Source organism: Diceros bicornis, chromosome X (genome assembly GCF_020826845.1).
Source record: "Diceros bicornis minor isolate mBicDic1 chromosome X, mDicBic1.mat.cur, whole genome shotgun sequence".
NCBI lineage: Eukaryota > Metazoa > Chordata > Mammalia > Perissodactyla > Rhinocerotidae > Diceros > Diceros bicornis.
The window spans coordinates 36,340,744-36,363,037 of record NC_080781.1 but is presented as its reverse complement, the minus strand read 5'-3'; the positions used below and the strand labels follow the sequence as shown (position 1 = coordinate 36,363,037).

The 22,294-nt window shown below is 37.0% G+C and overlaps 1 protein-coding gene across 10 annotated transcripts in view; it reads left to right on the top strand.

Annotated features, from left to right (window-relative positions):
* Positions 1-22,294, top strand: part of CASK (calcium/calmodulin dependent serine protein kinase) — a 381,795-nt gene that overhangs the window by 166,610 nt on the left and 192,891 nt on the right. For all 10 annotated transcript variants that reach the window (XM_058535677.1, XM_058535675.1, XM_058535673.1 and 7 more), the window contains one exon: positions 18,851-18,928. In XM_058535677.1, the coding sequence (XP_058391660.1) occupies positions 18,851-18,928 (78 nt within the window). The remainder of the gene's footprint in view (positions 1-18,850; positions 18,929-22,294) is intronic.

The following is a 22,294-nucleotide window of genomic DNA, read 5'->3' as shown; positions in this document are numbered from 1 at the left end:
AACAAGAGGCTGTTCTATTTGGTAAATGTTGAAAAATCCTTAAGAGAGTGTGTGTGCGCACACATGTACACCTGTGCGTCTGCCTGTCCTTGGAATCAGTATGGCCAAATTGAAAGACAGAATTGAAGAACAAATATAGAACAAAGCACAGTTAGATAGAGATGGTAAGTATGAAAGAGAAGCTGAGAGTCATGGAGGTCAGATTGAGAATATCCAACATACATGAACAGGAATTCTAGAAGTAGAGCATAGTGGGAATGATGAAGAGGGGAGGCCTTACTCAAAGAGATAATAGCCGAAAACTTTCCCAAATTGAAGAAAGACTGTCCCCCTCAGAAGTAAGGTTTGGGGAGGAAACTTACTAATTAACTTTTGGATCAACTGAGTTTGTGGTGATTTTGGGACACCCACCTGTAGATATCCAATACGCGGCTGCCTATGTGAGTCTGACCCCAAGAGAAGAATCTGGGCTTAGAGATAAGAGTTTAGGAGTCATTGCTATTAGGACAAGGCCCATTTCACTTCTTGGTGCCTGAATGTCTACCCTACCAACTTATGAGAATGAAATGAAATGTGAAAGTATTCTGATAATCAAAACACTAGATAGTCTTACCTATCAGCTTCGTTGTCATTGTCATAAGTTTTATTTATTGTAGAGCCTCGGAATTAGAGGTTAAGAGCTCCGGATCCTGGAGCCAGATTGCGTAGCTTCAAATCCTGGCTCTGCTACTTTCTAACCGTGTGACCTTGGACAAGTGATATAACATTTGTCTTAAGCCTCAATTTCCTCTGCAAAATAATACCTGTCTCCTTGTGTTGTTATGAGGATTAAATAAGTTATTACATGTAAAACACTTAAAATGGCACTTGGTGTGTAGTTAAATGCTCAGTAGATCTTTGCTATTAGCTATTAACATATCTGCATTTAACAGGAGCCTTCAGTATCTTATCCCAGAGGAGTGACTAATGTGAAAATCATAGTCTATGAGGATAATAAATTTAGGTATCTGTGTCTTCCTGTGATACTCAAAGGATCTGTCTAGTTAACTGCTGACTTTTATTTGTCCATGTAAAGAGTTTTGTTACTGTTTGCAAATTGGCCATGATATTATTTGAACATTCAAGAACCCCTATTTTTTCTTTGTCATGTTTGAAACTTGGAAATAATTCATGGGCATTTGGAATTTTCTCATGAGGACACAGTAACGGTTCCATTTTTCTTGCTAAGTTGGAGTAATACAATCTTGGGCAGATACCTATGCTTATGCCTCTGTTTTTATTTATATCTATGGTTTTATAACTACCAACGTTAACATTTTCATGTTAGCTAGGAACTTGCCTACAAGTAAGAATTACACCAGCTACTTGGTTTCAGACTGCAAATGGCAGTAAAATGAAAACAGAAAATCAGTATAACAACGTTTTGGTCAATGACGGACCGCATATACAATGGTGGTCCCATAAGATTAGTACCGTATAGCCTGGGTGTGTAGTAGGCTATACCATCTAGGTTTGTGTAAGTACACTCTATGATGTTTGCACAAAGATGAAATTGCCTAACAACACATTTCTCAGAATGTATTGCCATTGTTAAGTGATGCATGAGTGTAATTAATTGTGTGACTATTTTTTAATCCCTGGTGTATTTGTTCAAGATGAGATCATTTTCCAAATTAACTCACCTTCCTCATCTGCAAGACTGCATTGGAGTCTGGCATGATTATTTACACTTCTTTAGATGTTCTGCAAGACAGATAAACAGAGGACATGCTAAAAGTAGAACCATTGAAGAATGACCCTGTATCCTTGAATTCCACAAATGGCTAGAAAGAACATCTTGGGGTTTTCATATCTACGTTGTTCGGAAGCATGTTCCCTCCTATAGGCTGGGAGCTTTACTGGTAGTGGTGGCAGGAGTTGCATTGAGGAACCTGCCTCCGAATGAAGAGATGGCTTTGAGAAGCAAGAGGGAGAACTATATTTCTAGAGAGAAGAGACAGAAAGAAGAGCTAGAGAGACTTAGAAAGAAATGTAGATACTTACCCACGCCAGAGTTATAAGAACTTATAGAACGTAAACTGATACAGTGATTATGATTGATTTGGTTGAGTGGCAGAGATTCTAACTGGACTGTCACCTGCGAAAGTAACTGGGACTAGATCAGAAGTCTAAGAAACTTAAAAATAGATAAATAACAAACTGTGTTTAAATTACTGAACTAATACATCCAGTAGATAAAGAATTGTATGTAAGATATTTGCACAGCAATTTTTTTTTAGAATTAATGAAATTAAAAGATTTGGGGGGAGAGGGTAGGGTAGAAAAGAGAGAAGTGAAAGGACCTGGCCTTTGGACACTTTACCCTGTGCAAACATAACTGGGGCCATTTAGTAACCAATGTCTTAGATGGACTCTGTAGACCTCATGTTGAGAACAGAAACAATGGTGGCTTGGAAACTTAGTCTCCTGCCTAGCAACATGAACCCTGTCTGTCTCCTAGTCAGATGGGAAAGAAAACACAGGTGAGAGTCCCTTCACTTGTGAGGATTTGCAGTAATTAAAACAATTTTTTAAAAAAAGGGGCCGGCCCAGTGGCGCAAGCGGTTAAGTGCGCGTGCTCCACTTCAGCGGTCCAGGGTTCACAGGTTCGGATCCCAGGCGCGCACTAACGCACCGCTTGGTAAGCCATGCTGTGGCGGCGTCCCATATAAAGTAGAGGAAGATGGGCACGGATGTTAGCTCAGGGCCACTCTTCCTCAAGAAAAAAGGGGAAGATTGGCATCGGATGTTAGCTCAGGGCTAGTCCTCCTCACCAAAAAAAAAAAAAAAAAAAGCCCCTTGAAGAAGTAGAATATCACTATCCTCTCCACAAACTGTGTTAGTCTATGTTAGGGCAAGGGAAAATTATAACCTCCTCCTTCAAAAAGGTGAGCCGAAACCATGGAGTTACACAGGGGGCTGAGAATCAAGAGGTTGAAGTTCTCATCCCATCTGCCATTAATTAGCTACTGACCTAAAGCAAGTCTTTTAATTAAACTTCCAGCTCTAAAATTCTGTGATGTGACTCATTGTGACTTATATCTGCAGGCCCCTCTCCCTCATTTTTTTCCCCTCAGAGCCTTAACTGAAAGAGAAAGAATATGTGTGTATATGTGAATGTTGGAGGTTGGGAAGGTAGTTGTTTAGCTGTGGGATTAGTGAGAACCCTGAGGGCTCACAGGGAACAGAACATACATCGTAAACAGAACAGGGGTTGTTGCTCACAACTGCCTTCCTTTCTTTTCTGGGAATTTCAGAAAACCATACAGAGGGGCATATTAACATAAACACCTAATCCAGAGATCAGCTGCTTCTATTTTAGGATCGTTTGCTATCTCTTGTAGCTGGAGTGTCCTCATCCACTAGGAGGCACTATTGTCAAACCACATTGATTAGGGGCCAAGACATCTTCGTCCTTTAAGCAATTGGACTGGAGAAATGTTTGGCAAAAAGAAAAGGGTGGTAAATATCAGACCCTGGAAATGGCGACAAATCAACCTTTGATATCTAGACAGGCATGAGAACAATACTCAGTTTCCAAAACTTGATAAACAATATCTTAGACAACATTTCAATTTTAGAAGTGGCAAATTCTTTCAAGCCAGTCTTTTTTCAAAGAATCAGAATTCTATGGGATATCAAGAGACCTTAGAGATTATTAAGCCAAATCCCATCATTTAATTGAAGAGTCATTGTAAACCCAGAAAGGTTAAGTGGCGTGATTAAGGATCTCCTGGGCAGTTAAAGGTAGACCTGAGAATGGAACCCATATGTAGAGGACATTTCTCCTTGTTTTTGGCTGTCTACCGTCTGAACTCTCTTCCAGTTTTTGGAGAATCTCTCATCTTGAGAGTCTTGATGGGAGACAGCCCACCTTCTACTATAGAAGCTAAAGATGCCAGATTATTTTCTCTCCTTGGCAGTTAGGATATGGGCATATGACAGGTTTCATAAGTCAGACACATCTACCCATGATGTAATAGCTAGCAACAAAAAACATGGACCATGTGGAACTCTCAGGTGACAGCAGGTATGATTACTGGGATAGTTGTAGTAATAGCACTCAGGCTGGCTTCCAACATCTACCGTTAACAGGGACAGTGGTGCAAGCTGCTGCAGCTGGTGTAGAACGGCTGCAGTAGTGCCCTCATCAGATCTGTTCGGAGTTTTGTTTCTGACTGCGTAGCACCAGTTTTGGTTTTTACAGGCCTCCCTACCACTCTGTGAGCAATCCAGTGTCCTATTAATAAACTCCTTTTCTGCTTAAATCCACCAGATTTGGTTTGTTTCTTGTAACTGAGAACCTTAACTGACTGTGCATTAAGGAACAAGAATGAGTAGAGGAGGAGTGGCAGAAGACACTATTCTAAGAAGGAAAGTCAGTGGCCTTTTTAAGTGGTTGTAAAATCTGTGGTTGGACTGGCACCTTTGTACCTTGGGATATTAACCGTGGCCTAGCAAGGCTGTAAGATTAGACATGGAGCTGGGGGTGGGGTAAGAAAGGAGGGCAGGCCAAGGGCCAGATATGCCAAGATGCCATGTTTTGGTGAGGAACTCTGAGGAACATAAGAATCCTTAATAGAACCTAACCTTCTAGGTCCTTATGAATATATATTTGTCAAAGTGGAAGGTTAGAACATAATTAGCAATTTGTAAGTTTGATATATAGCTTTTAAATATTTATACATATGGTACTGTGGGCTTTTGTTTGTACACTTGCCTTAGGCCCCGCAAATGTTAGGGGTGAGCCTAAACTAAGGGAGGCCACCTATAGCATGTGGGCCAAAACAACTTTGAATCTGTACCCTGCTGGTCCCAGGCAGTTGTGAGGTAGAAGAATTTCTTTGACATGCTCTGCCTTCCCTCTCAATGATCTTTTCCTTCCTTTGGTGCTCTGTCTCCTTGTGTCCACTCACCCTCAGTTGAAGACCTTCTTGGTACATTTATTCCCTCAGTGTGCTATGAGAAATCCCCTTCAGATGTTACCTAATCTGCAGCACCCACCAGTGGGAGTCTTCTTTTTAGGCACTACTAAACGTTCAGACCTGCAAAACTACCATAGGCCGAACTTGACATCAGATCCACTTAGAAGGATACAGGACACGAAACACTGCTTGCCAGCCAGGCAGCACCAGGCATTCCTCTTCAATAGGAGCCCTTTGGCAGGACATACAATAAAGTGCAGTAAATATAATAGGGAAAAGAAGGATTTTTAAATAATGTTGAGAAAACTAATTAGCAATTCAGAAGTCAATTTAGATCCAACCCCCCCCAAAAAAGAATAGAGTTTATATAAACAAATCAAATCATAGGAAAGCTAGCAAAAAATAAGATTATTTAACAGATCTTTGGAGAGCTTTATAACTTCAAAGGACTGAGATTCACAAAGGAAAGAATCAATAGATTTAACTAAAATTGAAAAAACTAAAAAATTAATTGGCTTAAATATTGACATAAAAGGATTACATTCTACTGAACATAGATAAAGTGAGCTTACTCTAATGGAAGGGAAGATATTAAGCTTCATATACAAATGGGAAAGGACAGGAATACACAATTCCCGCCAAAAGAAATGTAACTGGTACATAGGTATATGGGGATGTGCTCAGTCATTTTAATATCTTTGACAATATATCAGAATTGCTTTATTAAGCAATTCCTGTTATAGTGAACATCCCCTTTCCCCATTGAAAAGATTAAGGTTTCTATCTACTTGCATATCATAGTTAACAGTCCTGTGTAAGTACCTTCCCTGGTCCCTGTCCAAGTTCACACTGAAAGAATTTGATTGTATTCTGTTTACAGTATAGGTGGGAGAGGAGAGTTTAGCTCAAATTATAGCCCCTCAAATATTCTCACAATCTACCCCAAACCCACCTAACATATTGACTCTTTTCCTAGTGCTCCAGGCTTATTGTTGTTGGCTTGTCAGAAGAAATGCCTTGAGATGCTACTCCCCTCTTAACTACCTTGTAGTCCCCACCACTCCCCCACTCTCGCACTCTTGCTCTTCCTTGTCCTCTGCTCCTCTCCCTCTCCTCGCTGCTCTTCTTCAGGACCCATCTTAGGGGCTGCTTACTCCATGAAGACTGAATCCCTCAAAGATTTACCCTTTCCTTCCATCGAAACTCTAATATGCACTGTTCTTTCATTTTTTTTTTTTTTTTTTTGTGAGGAGATCAGCCCTGAGCTAACATCCGCCAATCCTCCTCCTTTTTTGCTGAGGAAGACGGCCCTGGGCTAACATGGGTGCCCATCTTCCTCCACTTTATATGGGACGCCGCCACAGCATGGCTTACCAAGCAGTGCGTCGGTGCGCGCCCGGGATCCGAACCAGCGAACCCCGGGCCGCCGCAGCGGAGCGCGCGCACTTAACCGCTTGCGCCACCGGGCCGGCCCCTGTTCTTTCATTTTTTATGTTTGTCTTCTTCCCTTATCTTCCCTTCTGTAAATACAGGCTTTTAGAAGATGAGGTCTCCATGCAACTGGTCCCTCTATCCTCTTACATATAGTAGATGGTTAATAAATGTATACTGAGTGAAACTAACCACCCCCCTAAAATGGAGTAGTTTAGCTGGGGGAAGGATAAAAAAAGGTCGTGTGTGCATGACTCCTCTCTCTTTCAGAAATGAATTCACCACCAACAAATATTTGTAATTATTCATCAGTACGTGGGATATTATGCTAAGGATAAAAGACCTGTTTCACTTAGCATAATACCCTCAACGTCCATCCCTCTTGTCACAAATGGCTGGATTTCATCATTTCTTATGGCTGAGTAGTATTCCATTGTGTATATATACCACATCTTCATCCATTCGTCCCTTGGTGGGCACTTAGGTTGCTTCCAAGTCTTGGCTATTGTGAATAATGCTGCAATGGACACGAGGGTGCATGTATCTTTACGCATTGGTGGTTTCATGTTCTTTGGACAAATACCCAGAAGTGGAATAGCTGGATCATATGGTAGTTCTATCCTTAATTTTTTGAGGAATCTCCACACTGTTTTCCATAGTGGCTGCACCAGTTTGCACTCCCACCAGCAGTGTATGAGAGTTCCCTTCTCTCCACCAATGTTACTGCAATAAAAAATAATAATAATAATGAAGACCTATTGATGCCCTCAAGTTGTTTGTCGTCAAATTGTACAGACCAGACAAGTGCTTATCCATGAAATAAATAATAATAACTGATAATGTAGGTCTAAATGACCATAGAGGAGCACAGATTCTTAGGGCCCTAGGAGATCAGTGGAGGAAACAACTGGGAGTTGGAACAGGCAGGCAGGTAGGAAGGCTTGTACAAAGTTGACGAAGGGCATCAACGTCAGTGTAGGAGAGAGACAGGTGGAAAAGTGGAGAGAGTTCATCCCTAGCAAGGGCATAAAGAGAGCAAAAGTATTGGGGAAAGGTGGTGGTTATGGGACACTCGTGAAGATAGCAAGGTAGTACCACAAGCAAAGCCCTGAATTAGAAGAAAATAAAGCAGAATTAAAGTTCTTTTTTTTTCTAATTAATAAAGATTGATTTGTATATGCAAGTTATTAAAGCATTTCTAGGCAAACTTATTAAATATAGAGAATTCATTTAAACCATATCAACTATACAGTATTCACATGTATCATCTAGGGCAATGAGGATGAAGGCTGTGCATTTTGAAGATCCCCCTGGGTGGTTCTGGAGCCTGGGGCCCCCATAACAGACATGAAAATGGATATAGAGCCATCCCTTATACTATGATTTTCCCTACTTAGCTGTAGTCTCTTATTTTCTGTTAAGTAAGTCAGAGCCTTGAGCAGAAATTAGAAGTTTCCCTCTTAGTAATCTGAGCATTTTTGTGGGGACAGTACATGGACTCTAAAGGCAGACTGCTTGAGTTTGAATCCTGGCTCTGCCATATACTAGCTGTGCAATTTCTTGGGCAAGTTACTTAACCTTTGCTGTTTCTCAGTTTTCTCATAAGTAAAATAGGGGTGGTAAATACCTACCTCATAGACTTCCTGTAACCATTAAATGAATTAATGCAGGTAAAGCACTTAGAAAATGCCAGTCATATAGTAATAAATGCTAGCTTTAATTATTTATTACAACAAAATAAGATGATCTCTTTTTGAACTATACATAAAAGAAATCATACAGTTTGTATTCTGCTATCATACAGTTTGTATTCTGCTATGTCTGCTTCTTTTACTCAGTGTTTTATCTTTAGGATTCAGCCAAATTCCTTTGTGTACCTGTAGTTAATGTCTTTTCATTGCTGTGTAGTATTCTGTTGTATGAATGTACCAATGTTTCATCCATTCTACTACTGACGGACATTTGGGTTGTTGACACTTGGTGGCTATTGTGAACAATGCTGCTATGAACGTTCAGCTACACGTCTCCTGGTCCACGTAAGCACATGTTTATTTGAAGAGACTATCTTTGCCCAATACTCTGCAGCCACCTCTTTGTCATAAATCAAGCATCCATGTATGTATGGATCTGTTTCTAGGCTCTCTGTTATGTTCTGCTGTCCCATTTGTCTGTCCTAGTGTCAATAGTGTACAGTTTTAGATACTAAGCTTTATATTATGAAGTTTTGAAATCAAGTAGAGCAAATCTTCCCATTTTGGGATATTATTCTCCCAAAATAGCTTGGATCTTCTTGTCCTTTTGCAATTCTGTATACATTTTAGATCCTGCTTGACAGTTTCCACAAAACCTGTTGGAATTTTGATTGGAATTCCATTGAATTTATGCTTCAGTTTGGGAAAGATTGGCTATTTACAATATTGAGTCTTCCAGTCTCTGAACAGGATAATTTTCTCTCCATTTATTTTAGTTGTTTAGTTTCTTTTAATAAATATCATGCTTTTCTCCCTTGAGGTCCTGTACATCTTTTTATTAGATTTATTTCTAGATTCTTAAAAAAAAATTCTTTAAAAATTTTCATGTGATTTATGATAATGATTTTGCTAAATTCTGATTAATTGTAATTTTACCTTATATTATTTTGGATATTCTATATATACAATTATACCACCTGTAAATAATGACAATTTGTTTCTTCCTTTTCAATTCTTATACATTTTATTTCTTTATCTTGCCCTTACTGCACTGGCAGGGCCTCCAGAATATTGTTGAATATAAGTTGTTGTAGTGGACATTTTTGTCTTGTTCTTGGTATAAGAGTTTCCTAATGTATAAATACATAATTTTATTAAAATTTTGGCATTTATTGAGATGATCATAATTTTTTCTTCTTTACTATATCTCAGTGTTCAAAATTATATTAATTGAATTCCAAATGTTAAAACAGTTTTGCATTCCTCTGGAAAACCCAAGTTGATCCTGATGTAATTTTTATATATTGCTGGGTTTTATTTGCTAATGTTTTGTTTGGGTTATTTGCATCTATGTTCATTAGTAAGATTGTCCTTTAATTTCCTCATGCTGTCCTCAACGGATTTTAGTATCTAGGTTAAGCTAGCTTCATAAAATGAATTGGAGACTGTTCATGCTTTTTATTCATTTTATTTCTCCTTAAAATGTTCTGTGGGACTTGTCAGAAATACCATCTAGGCCTAGAGCTTTCTATGCCAGAAAGTTTTAAATTACTGATTCAATTCCTTTAATCAGTGAAGAATTATTTAGGTTTTCTAATATTTTTTTGCATTCATTTTGATGAGTTTTATTTTTCTAGGAATTTTTCCATTTCCTATAAATTTTCAAATTTGTGGCATAAAGTTTTGATATCATTTTAAGGTCTGCAGGATATAAAATATTATCTCCTTTTTTGTTCTTAATATTGGCTGCTATATGTGTTTTCTCTTTTTCTTAATCAGTCTTGCCAAAAATTCATCATTTCACAGAGAACACTTTTAGCTTTGTTCATTCCTCTAATATCTGTTTGTTTTCCATTTCATTAATTTCTGTTCTTATTTCCTTCTAATTTGAGTTTAACTTGATGATCTTTATATAACTTATGGATATAGATGCTTAGTTCATAAATTTTCAGCCTTTCTTCTTTTCTAATTATACATTTACAGCAGTAAATTTCCCTCTACTATTTTACCTGCATTTTAAAAGTTTTCGTGTTATTATTTGTTATTATTTCATGTGATTAGTTTTATTTTTCAGTTTAAAATATTTTCTTATTTTCTAATGATTTATTCTGAAGTCTGTGTAACAAATATGTATTGTTCAATTTCCAAACCTTGGGCATTTTCGAGTTCAGTTTTATTAATCTTTTCAAAAGAACCTCTTACTCTATGTTGTTTATTTGTTTTTTCTTTATTAATTACTGCTCATTATTATTTCCTTCTATCTTCATTGGATTTAATTTGCTGTTCTTTTAAAAAAATATTTCTCCCAATGGAATGTCACTGACTTTAGCTTTTCTTATTTTCTAATATCTTACATCAGTATTTGTAATATTTCTGTTAAATTTGAGTAAAGTTTTAAAACTTACAAGTTTATGGATACAAAATGCTTTGTAAATATTGTTTTAGCTGCATTCTGAAGGGATATTTTTGCATTTTTTTACACATTTAGAACTGTTTTTAGTATGACAAAACTAGTAGTACCTGTTCATTTTTAAAAAGTAAAAGTAAAAAGAAAAAAAATTCAAATACAGTCCTACCCACCCACTCTTTAACACCCTGTTTTAATATCCAAAAACTTCTCAACGTATCTGCATGCACATATACATGCATATATATGTTTATACATCTTAGTATGTTGTGAACACCTTTCTATTATCAATAAGTATACCTCTATAGCATCATTTTAATGGCAGAATAATACTCTACTCTCTAGATTTACCACAATTTATTTAACCATTCTCCTATTGTTGGACATGTAGGTTGCTTCCAACTTCTCCCTATTATAAATAGCTATGATAAAACTTGGCAAATATCCCTGATTATTTCCCTTGGGATGGAATTATTGGGTCAAAGCACATGCAAATTTTTAAGGCTTTTGTCAAGCACTATAAAATTGCCCTCTGGAAAGGTTGTACTGGTATATTTTTCCATCAACAGTGCATTACCTGATTCAAGAAAAATGTCTCCAATGCTGACCTGTGTGTGTGTGTGTGTGTGGCTAGCTTCTCATACTGGAAGATTGGACCTATGCCCCAACTTCTCCTTTCAGCCATTTCTATATTTGGGGGTCTAATAATGGCAACACCCAAATCTTGAAGTGTAATGCCTCAATCCTGCACAAGTTTTGATATGTACTGTTTTCATTATCATGGTTAGAAATAGTTTCTAATTTTCAATATGATTTCTCCCTTGATTCATAGGTTATTTAGCATGCACTTTTCAATTTCCAAGCATTTGGGGCTTTTCTAGTTATTTTATTAATTTCTAACATAACTATATTTTGTTCAGGAAACGTGCTCTGAGTGCTTATAGTCCTTTAAATTTTGTTAGGTCTCAGAAAAGCATTTGTGCAATTTCTTTGAGTTGTAAGCCGAACTGGTGTTTTGTATGTGTAACATCATTTTTACTTTGAAGAATGACTAACAGACAAACCGTGGTTACTCATACTTGGGTATGTGACAGACGTTTAATCAAAATTGAACGAAGTGAGCCTGCTGCTTCAAGGGAAACAACTCACAGTAGTTGTTGCCAATGATGAAATTCACATTTTCAAGTGAAAATTAGAATTTTGGAAAACTTGTATCTGCCACCACGAGCTTAACAGCTTCTGAAGACTTGAAGAATGTTTCTAAATTTTTATTTTATTGTATTGTATTTTGTGAGGAAGATCAGCCCTGAGCTAACATCCGTGCTAATCCTCCTCTTTTTGCTGAGAAAGACTGGCTCTGATCTAACATCTGTTGCCAATCCTCCTCCTTTTTTTTTCCCCAAAGCCCCAGTAGATAGTTGTATGTCATAGTTGCACATCCTTGTAGTTGCTGTATGTGGGACGCGGCCTCAGCATGGCCAGAGAAGCGGTGCGTCGGTGCGCGCCCAGGGTCCGAACCCGGGCCGCCAGTAGCGGAGCACACACACTTAACCGCAAAGCCACGGGCCTGGCCCCCTAAAGAATGTTTCTAATGTAATCACTGGTGATATTAATGAATGTGATATTTTTGGTATCATGTAATCAAATGTGTCAGTATTTGGAAAATCTGCATAATTCAATGGACCAGTATTTTTCAAATGACTAATGCATGAAGTTACAAAGTAATGCACAGGTAAAAGATCTAGTCAAAGAACTATGGATTATAATGTAACAGAGTACAAAAGGGTCACTGACATGCAAAGTTCAGATTCCATGTTGCAATTTACCTTTACTTGAGTCTTGGTGTAGTATCAAAGAAGAATATTCATAAATATCTGCAAGGGCTATTAAAATATACCTGCTTCTTCCAGTTATATATCTATGTGGGGCCAGATTTTCTTCATTTACTTCATCCAAATAACATGTTGTAACAGATTGAATGTAGAAGCAGATGTGAGAATCTAGTTATATAGTTATTTTTCATGAAAAATATTTATTCGTGTGTAATGGGTTTATTGTAATTTTAAAATGTTTTTTTTTACATTTCTAAAATTTAATTTTTAATACAGCAAATATTCATAGATAAAACACACAAAAATACAATGCCTTTGGGGTTCTCAAAGAGTAGAAAAGGGCCCTGACATCAAAAAGTTAGAGAACTTAGTGGTTGTCCTAGAAATTACAGTATACCTCTTTAATTATGTGTTATTGTTGTCAAGTATTTTTATTGAAAATCAACCTCTCTCCCTCTCTCTCTCTCTCTCTCTCTCTCTCTCTCTCTCTCTCTCTCTCAGAATAGTTATTGTTTTATATGGTCTCTCTCTCCAGAGAGGGACTGAGAAAATAGTTGTATACAATCATTGTTCTTTTAGGTTCATCTACATATTTACCACATTTTATGTTTTTCATGCCTTGCTACATCTCTCACTTTTCATTTGACTTCATTTTTCTTCTCCCTGAGGAGTACTCTTTTGTATTTCCTTTAGGGATAGGTATGCTGGTAGTAAATTCTCTTGGTTTTTTTTGCTTATCTGAAATTTTTTCACCTTTGTTCCGTAAGGGTTCATTTGGTAAAGAGAATTTTAGCTTGGCAGTTATTTTGTTTTAAGATACCTTTCCACTGTATTCTGGCTTACACTGTTGCTATTGAGAAGTCTGCTGTCAGTCTAATAGTCCATTCTTTTTCACTATTTTTGAGATTTTCTCTTTTTCTTTGATTTCCCGCAGTTTTCGCTGATAGATATCTAACTATAGGTTTCTCTTATTTATCTTGCTTGATGTTTATTGGGCTTCTCAAATCAGTAAATTGGTATTTTTGATCATTTCTGGGTAATTATCAGCCATTATATTTTCAGTATTGCTTCTGCTCCATTTTCTTTTCACTTTTGAAACTTTGCTAAAATATATGCTGACCTTCTCACTGTAATCATTTATGTTTCTTTCCTCACTTTTATGTTTTCCATGTTTTGTCTCTCCATGCTTCAATCTGATATATCTTCTGGTTCACTAATTTTCTCTTCAACTATCTAATCTGCTTAAGTTCTTAATTTTGTTATTATATTTTTCTGTTCTGAAATTTCTGTTTGCTGCTTTTTCAAATCTCTAGTGTCACTTTTTATAATTTCTTGTTTCTTGCTGAAGTTTTTCAAGTTTAGCTTTTATCTCCATGGTAAGCATTGGGGTTTTTCTATGCTACCAGTAAGACATACCAGAATATATTCTGTACCCTAATTTTCAAAATGCAGCTCTTTATGGCCCCATCCCAGAGCACAGAGTGTTTTATCAGGGCCTTAGCCCTTGGTGGACTCTTTTGGGGTCTGCCAAAAGAATAGCTCTCTCTCTTCTCTTGGATCACCCTGGTGCAAAAGCAGTTGAACTCTGTCAGTCTCCATCTGACTGCCTGCCCCACACTTCTCCAGAGTTCCCCAAAAGTGCAGCCCCTCCCTACACAGCTGCCTTCTTTCCGTAGCCCACTCTTTACCCCCAGGGCAAAAGTTGCTCTTGCTCACCTCTTTGAGCTCTAATTCTTTCCCCAGTCTCACTAGGTAGTTTTTCACTCTCATTATACTGTTAATTCTTTAAAGCTTAAGAAAAATTTTTTTTAATTTCATCCAGTTTTTGTTTATGTCACCTTCAGAAAAATACTGGTCAGAGAAATCCAGAGTCAGTCTGTCCTTTATGGTGTTCCTCAAAGAATAGTTGTCAGATGAGTTCCAATCTACCAACTGTTACCAGTATATAATGAGATAAGTACAGAAATTGAGAGTAAACATTTAGAAACTGTTAGAGCAATTTGACATTGCTGTGAAATCATAGCACATGATTTTGTATTTTATGAAAGTATTGGTTCATAATATACCTGAGGGAGAAAAACTGATCCTTCACCACAGTTAATTTGAGAAGCACTTCTACTACTATAGTCAGGTGCTAGTCTCCTACAAGCCCCCTCTTTCTCTGCTTTTACAGAACAGGTCATAGAGGAGGCAAAAAAACCTTTCCTCTACCCTCTTAGATTAAGTGACTAGAGCCTGCAAATTAAACTGACAAATGACAGATTAACAGGAGAAAAGATTTATTTCATATGCACATGGCTTAGTGGGGATAGAGATCTCACAGAAAAAAAGCAAAAACTCCAGAGGCTTATATACTGTTTTAACAAAGAGTGATAATGTGTGGAGAAGAGACTAGGCAAAGGAAGGAGGAGATTTTGGCATCTGGGGTTGGAGGTAAATTGTGGGAAGGTGACCAGGAAATGTATGGTAAATAAGAGTTGTTTAGTAAGGTTTGTTATGCAGGTAAGAGTAGTTCTCCTCTTCCTGGTACATGAGAAGGGAACACCTTTACAAGGGAAATTTATGCCCTGTGTTTAGGCAAAATGGAGGATAGCAGAGAGTTCTTCCTGTGTCTGCTGTTTTTCAGTTGCCTTCAGCTCAAAATAATCCTAGGCCAAAGTGGCATATTTTGGGGTAGCATATTCTGACCACTTCAGCATACAGCCAGCCATACCTTGTGCCTCTAGACCTGTGATTTGTTTTGTTTATTTGGTGCATTTGTCTTGGGGTAATTTTTTAAATTGTGTAAGTAATGCATGTTTATTATAAAATTTTTAAAATTCAGGTAGATGAAAGGGAGGGACAGCTAAGATCATTCATAATCCCACCACTTTTCAGAATTCAGAGTAAACCTCCCATAGTTTTTCTCTGCATATAGTATGGAAGCACTCCTCGTACTCTTCCATAGTAGGGTTTCTTCTTCTTTTCATTTCACTCCTTCGGAATGGAACCAACTGGGGAAATTCAGAACATGTTTTTTGAAGCTTCTTGGCAGCCCCAGAAACACCCCAAGATGGGAAGCCAAAGAGAAATGCAATAAAAGAAGCCTTATAATTGTTTTTAGAAGCATTATATTATCAAATAAAGTTTATCAAAGAGTTGAGACATCAGACTTTTTGTTCAAGGTTATTATATCAGGATTGTGTGTATTATGAATATGTATATTTTAAATTTCTGTGATGAATAAAATTTGCATAAATAACAGTATTTTTAGTTTTTATTTCTGTATCATAAAATTTAAAATTAGTGGATTGCCTTTTACTTTAATATCAATTAATGTTACAAATAACGAATCAAATAGCTTTAATAATAGAAAATTACTTTCACAGTGATGACTTACTTTCAAACTAACCCCTCAAAGAACATGCCTGCTTATTTAAAAAGTTACACAGGTGATTTTGTTTGGTACCCCTGGTTATGAACCATTGTATTAAAAATGTATAATGGCAAAAAGATCCCATTTATAATAGCAACTAAAAATATAAAATGCCTAGGGGGAGAAACTCAATAATCAATATCTGGAACCACTATGAAGAAAACCTTAAAACTATAACTTAGAGGTATGACAAGAAATGGAGAGGTGTATCATGGTCATGGATGAGAATATTAGAAAAATGTTAATTTCTAGAAGTTAATCTGTAAATATAATACTATTTCAGCCAAAATATAAAAATTTTTTAGTATTTGACAAACTGATTTTAAAGTTCAGCTAGGAGGAAAAAAATTCATAAGAAAATGTTGGCGAAGAATAATAATGAAATGAAACTTATTTTGCCGAGTATTAAAATATACTATTACAGTATTCAAAATGGTATGGTACTAGATACAAGAATAGACGGGTCAGTGGAAAAGAGTAGAAACCTAAAAATACCTGTGTATGTGCACGTGTGGAGACTGTAATTTCAAGTGCTAGTATTTCAGATATGACCAGAAAAAAAATGGATTGATTCATGCTGGTAATTGTAGCACAGGGCAGTAAATAATTTCCAATTATTTCTGACTGACTGGTTCCCTCCTTAGGCATTGGCCTCTCACCACTTTACTACCTTCTCCCACCCCTAAGACTCTTCTTTCCCCTCTTCTAGGTCCCTCCAGAAAGCATTCCTCTAGCTCTCAGGACAGCTCCCAGATTCTTATTGCTTTATGATGCGGTAAATTGAGCTCTCTCCTTTGTCTAACTCCTCTCTCACCTAAGTTGAGTAGTGCTTATCCTCACATTTCACAATTAACAAGGAAAATGCCTAAAGAAAACTGAAATTCCCTCACTATGCGGTGTCTTTTAGTCCTCCTAGATCAACCAACCAGTTTAAACTGCAGCCAGCTTTAAAAATAGTATTTTTTTCTCCCCACAGTACAAAGAAATGGAAAATATTCAGCCTCTCTAATAATCAAGGAAATGCAAATTAAAGCAATCATTAATGACTTTTTTTTTTCCTCCTCTCTGATTGGCAAAGATTAAAAAGAATAGTCATCCTAGTGGAGGCAAAGTGGAGGAAAGTAGTGGCAGTATAAATTCTTAAAATTTTTCCAGTAGTGTGTGTATCAAAAATGTTATCGTCTATGCATGCCCCTTGACCTAGTAACTACACTTGTAGGACTTTCACTATAGCAGATAATCAGGATTATTCACAAAGATGCGTGATCATGTTCATCCAGGCTTTATTTCTGGTGGTGGAAATTGGTTGCTGCCATACTTCAGAGTAGACTAGGCCATCATAAAAATTACTTTGGAGAAGAATCCTATTTGACACTAGAAAATGTTCATTAGCTATGAAACAGAAACTAGGTAAAATTTGTAAATCTTTGTATAAATGTGAAAGTATTTTCATTTACGTAAAACCACACCAAGATTTTAAATAATATAATAACTATTCTTTAAGTATTTACTGTGTGCTCAGTCTTCTGCTGGGGTGTTGGGTAGGAGTATGTTGAAAGTATATAATATAATTGCTCCTTAGGACCTTACACTATTGTTGAACTGCTGAGCTTAAATATGTGCATTTGGTCCTTGAACACCCCGTAGGTAGAGCTATAGATAATGGGAAGAGCATTGAACATAGATAGACAGGGATTTAAATCCTGTCCCTGTCACATACTTGTCTACTCACTTAGACAAATTATATGAGAATGAGAAGGATGCTGAATTCATGGAGTGATTGTAAGAGTGAAGGGAGATATAACAAGGAGTGCTTCCCATGATGCTTGATGAACAGTAATGTTAGTAATAATTGTTAATATGTATTTTTAATTATAATAACTAATTAGTAATTATTAGTAATAGTAATGAATAGTTAATTCTTTTACTTTCCCTTCTAGAAGTCTCTATTTCCTCAGTATGATACCTGCAGCAGATATATTGGAGCCTGAGCTACTGAATAAAGGAATAAATAAGATACTGGATTTGAAAACACTTTATAAGCCTTAAAGCAGTATAAAAATGTTAGCTAACTATTAATATGTGAATAATTTCATTAATATATGTAATGTTATGGCAAAAGTTTCATGAATTACACATATTTGTGTGTATAAATATATGTTTATATCTAAGTGCTAAATGTTATAATATAGGCAGTATAGGGTTGTTAGAGAATTTAAGCAAAAGAAGGCCTTAACATGGCTGGTAATCATTGAGAGGACTTCTTGGGGAAAGTGGGATTGGAATGGAACCTTGAATTAAGGTAGGTTTTGAATATGACAAGCAATATGTGCAGAAGCATGTGGCAAAAAAGAGAAGAAGAAAGAAAATGGTATATTCAGGGAGTAGTAATAAGACTAGTCTGCCTAGAGAGTGAGATATTCTTGAAAAGTCATTAGACAGGGTAGGTAGAAGAGGCAAGGTGTGGCCAAGACAAGAGGCCTTCCTGATCTGGTGAGAAATAGAGAACCATTTTAAATTTGGGGGCAAGATAGTGGCACTGTGTTACCAACACATCAATGTGTTAGAATATGTTTGTAGCAATTAACTTTGGTAATGGAAGTGTAAATAAAAATAAATTATAAATTACCTAATTATTTTTTTCATTCCACAATGTATAGCTTGAATTCCCATTTAGTGGTGATAACTATAGCTAAATGTTTTAGAATTCTTGTTGTATTCTTAAAATATTACATGATATGACTAGATATAAATAATTGCAGAATTTGACTCCAAAATATGCCCACAATCCCCAGCGTTGCCCTTTTCTGAGACTTCTTGTTGTGCTAACCTAAAGAAAATTTATAGTCATTTTTCCATACCTTGTGTTATTTGATGCTACCATTTGCTTTTTCTTCCTGTTTCTTGCCCTATAGATTTTCAATGGTAAGGTGGCTATAATGTTCTTTATAATTTATGTCTATTTTTCATTGAAAGAAAGGAGATTTAAATAATTTATTACCATCATTAGCTGTAAGTCAACTAATAACTTAGTTACAACATATTCACTTTCAGTGTTTTCTTCCTGAAATTTCCTCTTTTCTTATATTCTTTTTCACATTTCTCTACAGTATGGATGGAGCAGATCTGTGTTTTGAAATCGTAAAGCGAGCTGACGCTGGTTTTGTATACAGTGAAGCTGTAGCCAGGTATGTAATTTCTGTTGACTCCCCGGAGGTCAAGGTGGAAGTAAAAGAAGGAAATGACAAAGAAATCACATGAAGTGGCCTGTTCTTCGACCTGACGATGAGCATACTGCCATTCTTTCCAACAAGGAGCGTATCTGTTTTAGTGTGCTTTAGTGAAACCAAATAGTGACTGGAAATGCAAAATACTGAACAGTGAATTTATTAATATGAGCTTACAGTTTAACATCAGTGCTGCCATCTTTCCCATTTCTGATGACTTTTTTACAAGAAGGGATTTGATAGCTGAGGAACCATCTAGAATTAAACTTGGGTTTTTTGTTTGTGTGTTTGATTGTTGGTTTTTGGCAGATGTTCCTCATTGTTCCTCAATTTGCCTTGTAGTAATAGCAAATTGTTATGTGACCAGTTAATCTGAGGAAAAGCACAAAACAGTAGAAGGAACAGAAATAAAAGCACAGTTTGTCTGCTGAATATATTTGCTTCAGAACAGTGTGTGATCTCCCAATCCAATGGCGGCCATTGTTCTAAGGGAGGAGTTGTAAAGAACTAATGGCTCAAAATAAGGAGTAAATACGAAAAATCACAGGAGCCATGCACTGAGCCACTTGCTTATGTATTTAGAGCAACACAGCTTTCTGCTTTGGTGACATTCAGTCATGTCATAAGTACCCACTCCAGTGGGTTGCCTTTTAAATACATGGGGTACAGCATCTCTCCTCAGTCACCAACCATAATATGTTGAAGATTTCAAACCCACAAATCCATTAGGATTCATTAAAACTTTCTACCATTTGAGAAACAGTTACTATTAAATGATTATAACTTTCTCCCTCCTGTCATTCCTTTTATTATTACGGCATCATCGACAGATATAGCTGGAAACAGCTTAGAGACTACCTAATAGGACTTTGAGCTCAGAGTAACTTAACTTTCTTCAAATTTGTTGCCCTGCCTCCTCCTGGCTGAGAAGCAAGAGCCCCAGTCTCAGGAGATGGAGCAGCCATAGCTATAGCACAAAATAAAGAATATGCTCAATTTGAGGTAGCTGCTTTTCTGTACAACTGGGGCTAGAGAAAAGAAGCAAATGAAAGTCTGTGTGTATTAACTATAATTACTTCTTTAAACTCCTGATGTATTCACAGTAGAACTGAGGCTAACTATCCTCTTTTCTTTTGTGCCATGCTCACTAAAGCACATTCTAGGGGGTTTTTTTTAATCCCCTTTTTCTATAGTTTTGAGTTCTAATCACAATTTTAAATTTTTACTCTTTATTAGGCTTCAAAATTAAGAAGCATTCTTTAATACAAAAAGTAGTCAGTGCCATCTTGATTTTTCTTATGGCATAGTGGTAAACCACTTTATCCAACTAAATGAAACTCTCAGGCTTTTGCATGTCATTGTTTATATTTATTTCTTCAAGAATTTGAGACAACTTGCCTTTTATACTTTCCCATATTGATATCTTTCAACAGCAGCAGCAAATGGAGAAAACTAAAAATTCTGAATGTTGATTTTATAGAATAGTGAATCTCAATGGAGGAAGATGACTTTTTCCTTTTTGAACCACAGTAACACTGGGGTACCTGGCATGTATGCTATCAGGTTGATATTAAACCAGTACCACTTTTACTCTGGTCCCCAGTCATCCGTATTGCTTTTCCTTAACTTTGAGCCTGCCCTGCCACTGGGCTGAGTGTCAGGATAGGAAGGACGGTAGTGTGTAGAGTGATGTCATACAGTGAAATGACTTGAGGTCTCTCTCAATCTTGAGATTTATAGAAAAGGTAGGTGTTTATATACATCAAAAGCTTGTTGATTTTAAAATCCACCTATATTTGTTGTTAAAATGGTGATTTTATTAAAGGAACTTTTCCAGACTGGACCAGAAAAGAGTAGCATTGGGACCAGTGGGTGACACTGCAAAGAGAGAGGTTTGGCGCAATTTATTAAAGACCTTTCTAAAAATGACAAAGTGGAGGGGGGCCTCAGAAAGTATTATTAAGTGTGTTCCCTATTGCAGAGAATCAATGACCATATAACAAGGGCACACAGATCTTTCCTTTGGTGTAGAGTGTTCAACCAGATGACTTCTAACCTTCCTTCCTCCTCTCTGATTCTGTGATTCATTGTTGGGAAATTCAACTTGCATCAGTATTCTGGTGAGACCAACTGCAAGAAGATTCTGAGACACCAAGTAATCAAATTGATAATGTTTTTCTCCAACTGGCTGAGCTTCAAGAGGAGCAGCAAAGCATGGCATAAAATAAAACTGCGTTCAGTGCTTACAACCCAGTTAGTGATTACCTCTGTTCTTTAAGGAATGATGAGTTGTGGAGTGAGCTAACATACAGGATCAGATTATCAAATCAAACTCTCACAAATAAGAGAGATCTTCTTACCTAATACCAAGCTTTACTAAATAATTGCAAGGATACAGGCAATCAAAAGGCTCAGCAGAAGCAGAGAGCGGTCTGGGCCTTCAGGGGTAGCTCCCCGTGTCATTCCCTCCCGCATCAGAAAGGCACCCCTGGCCCAGAATAGATGAGGTCTCTACATGAGATTTGTGGGATTACACACACACACAGGAACATTTCAATTATGAAACATCTCCAACGTATACCCCAGAGAGTTGTAGAGCTTACATGACATACTCCAGGAAGCCATCCATGCCTCAAAGATCCTGGGTTCTATTTACCATAGGTAATCCTTAGCCAGGGACATTCTGTTAAGGACATTTCAGAGATAAAGTCTCTTCTGCCTAGCAAAAAGCATTAGTCTTTTTACCCAGAGTTGACAAGGAGACTGAGTCACGTCTCTTTTCTTCCACCACCCCACCACCCTGGAAATGTCTCCTTTCAAAGGAAGTGAGTGAATTGCTAGCCAGGTCTTTCTTTCCACAGAGTTATCATCATTTCTGATCCTTAGGGAAGACGGAGACAAACGTATATATTGCTGAGTTTCTCTGGAAGCATAGGCCACTGAGCTACTTCATAAAATGAAGCTTTTTGATTAAAGTTTAGTCAGCAACTCTCTAGAACATGTGGATATATTTTGGTTCTCTCTTTATTCTGCTTGCACACTATTAACATGCAGCCTCCTGGGGCCATGACTGGGAGGATGGAGAAAGATCAGTTTAAATCTGTTGTATCTGGGGAGAAAAAAATTCTACCCTCCCTCCACACACCCCAGAGATTCTAGTATGTATGTGTATTTGGGTCAAATAATTGAGTCCTCTGATATTCAGATTGAAAAAGACTCATTCATTGAGTTTTTTTTTTTTTTGATGAAGCTTTGAGATAGGAATTTTCTTTAGGCTAAAGATATAAGTGGCTGTCTTACTACTATGTATCCAAAGTAGTCCATGCT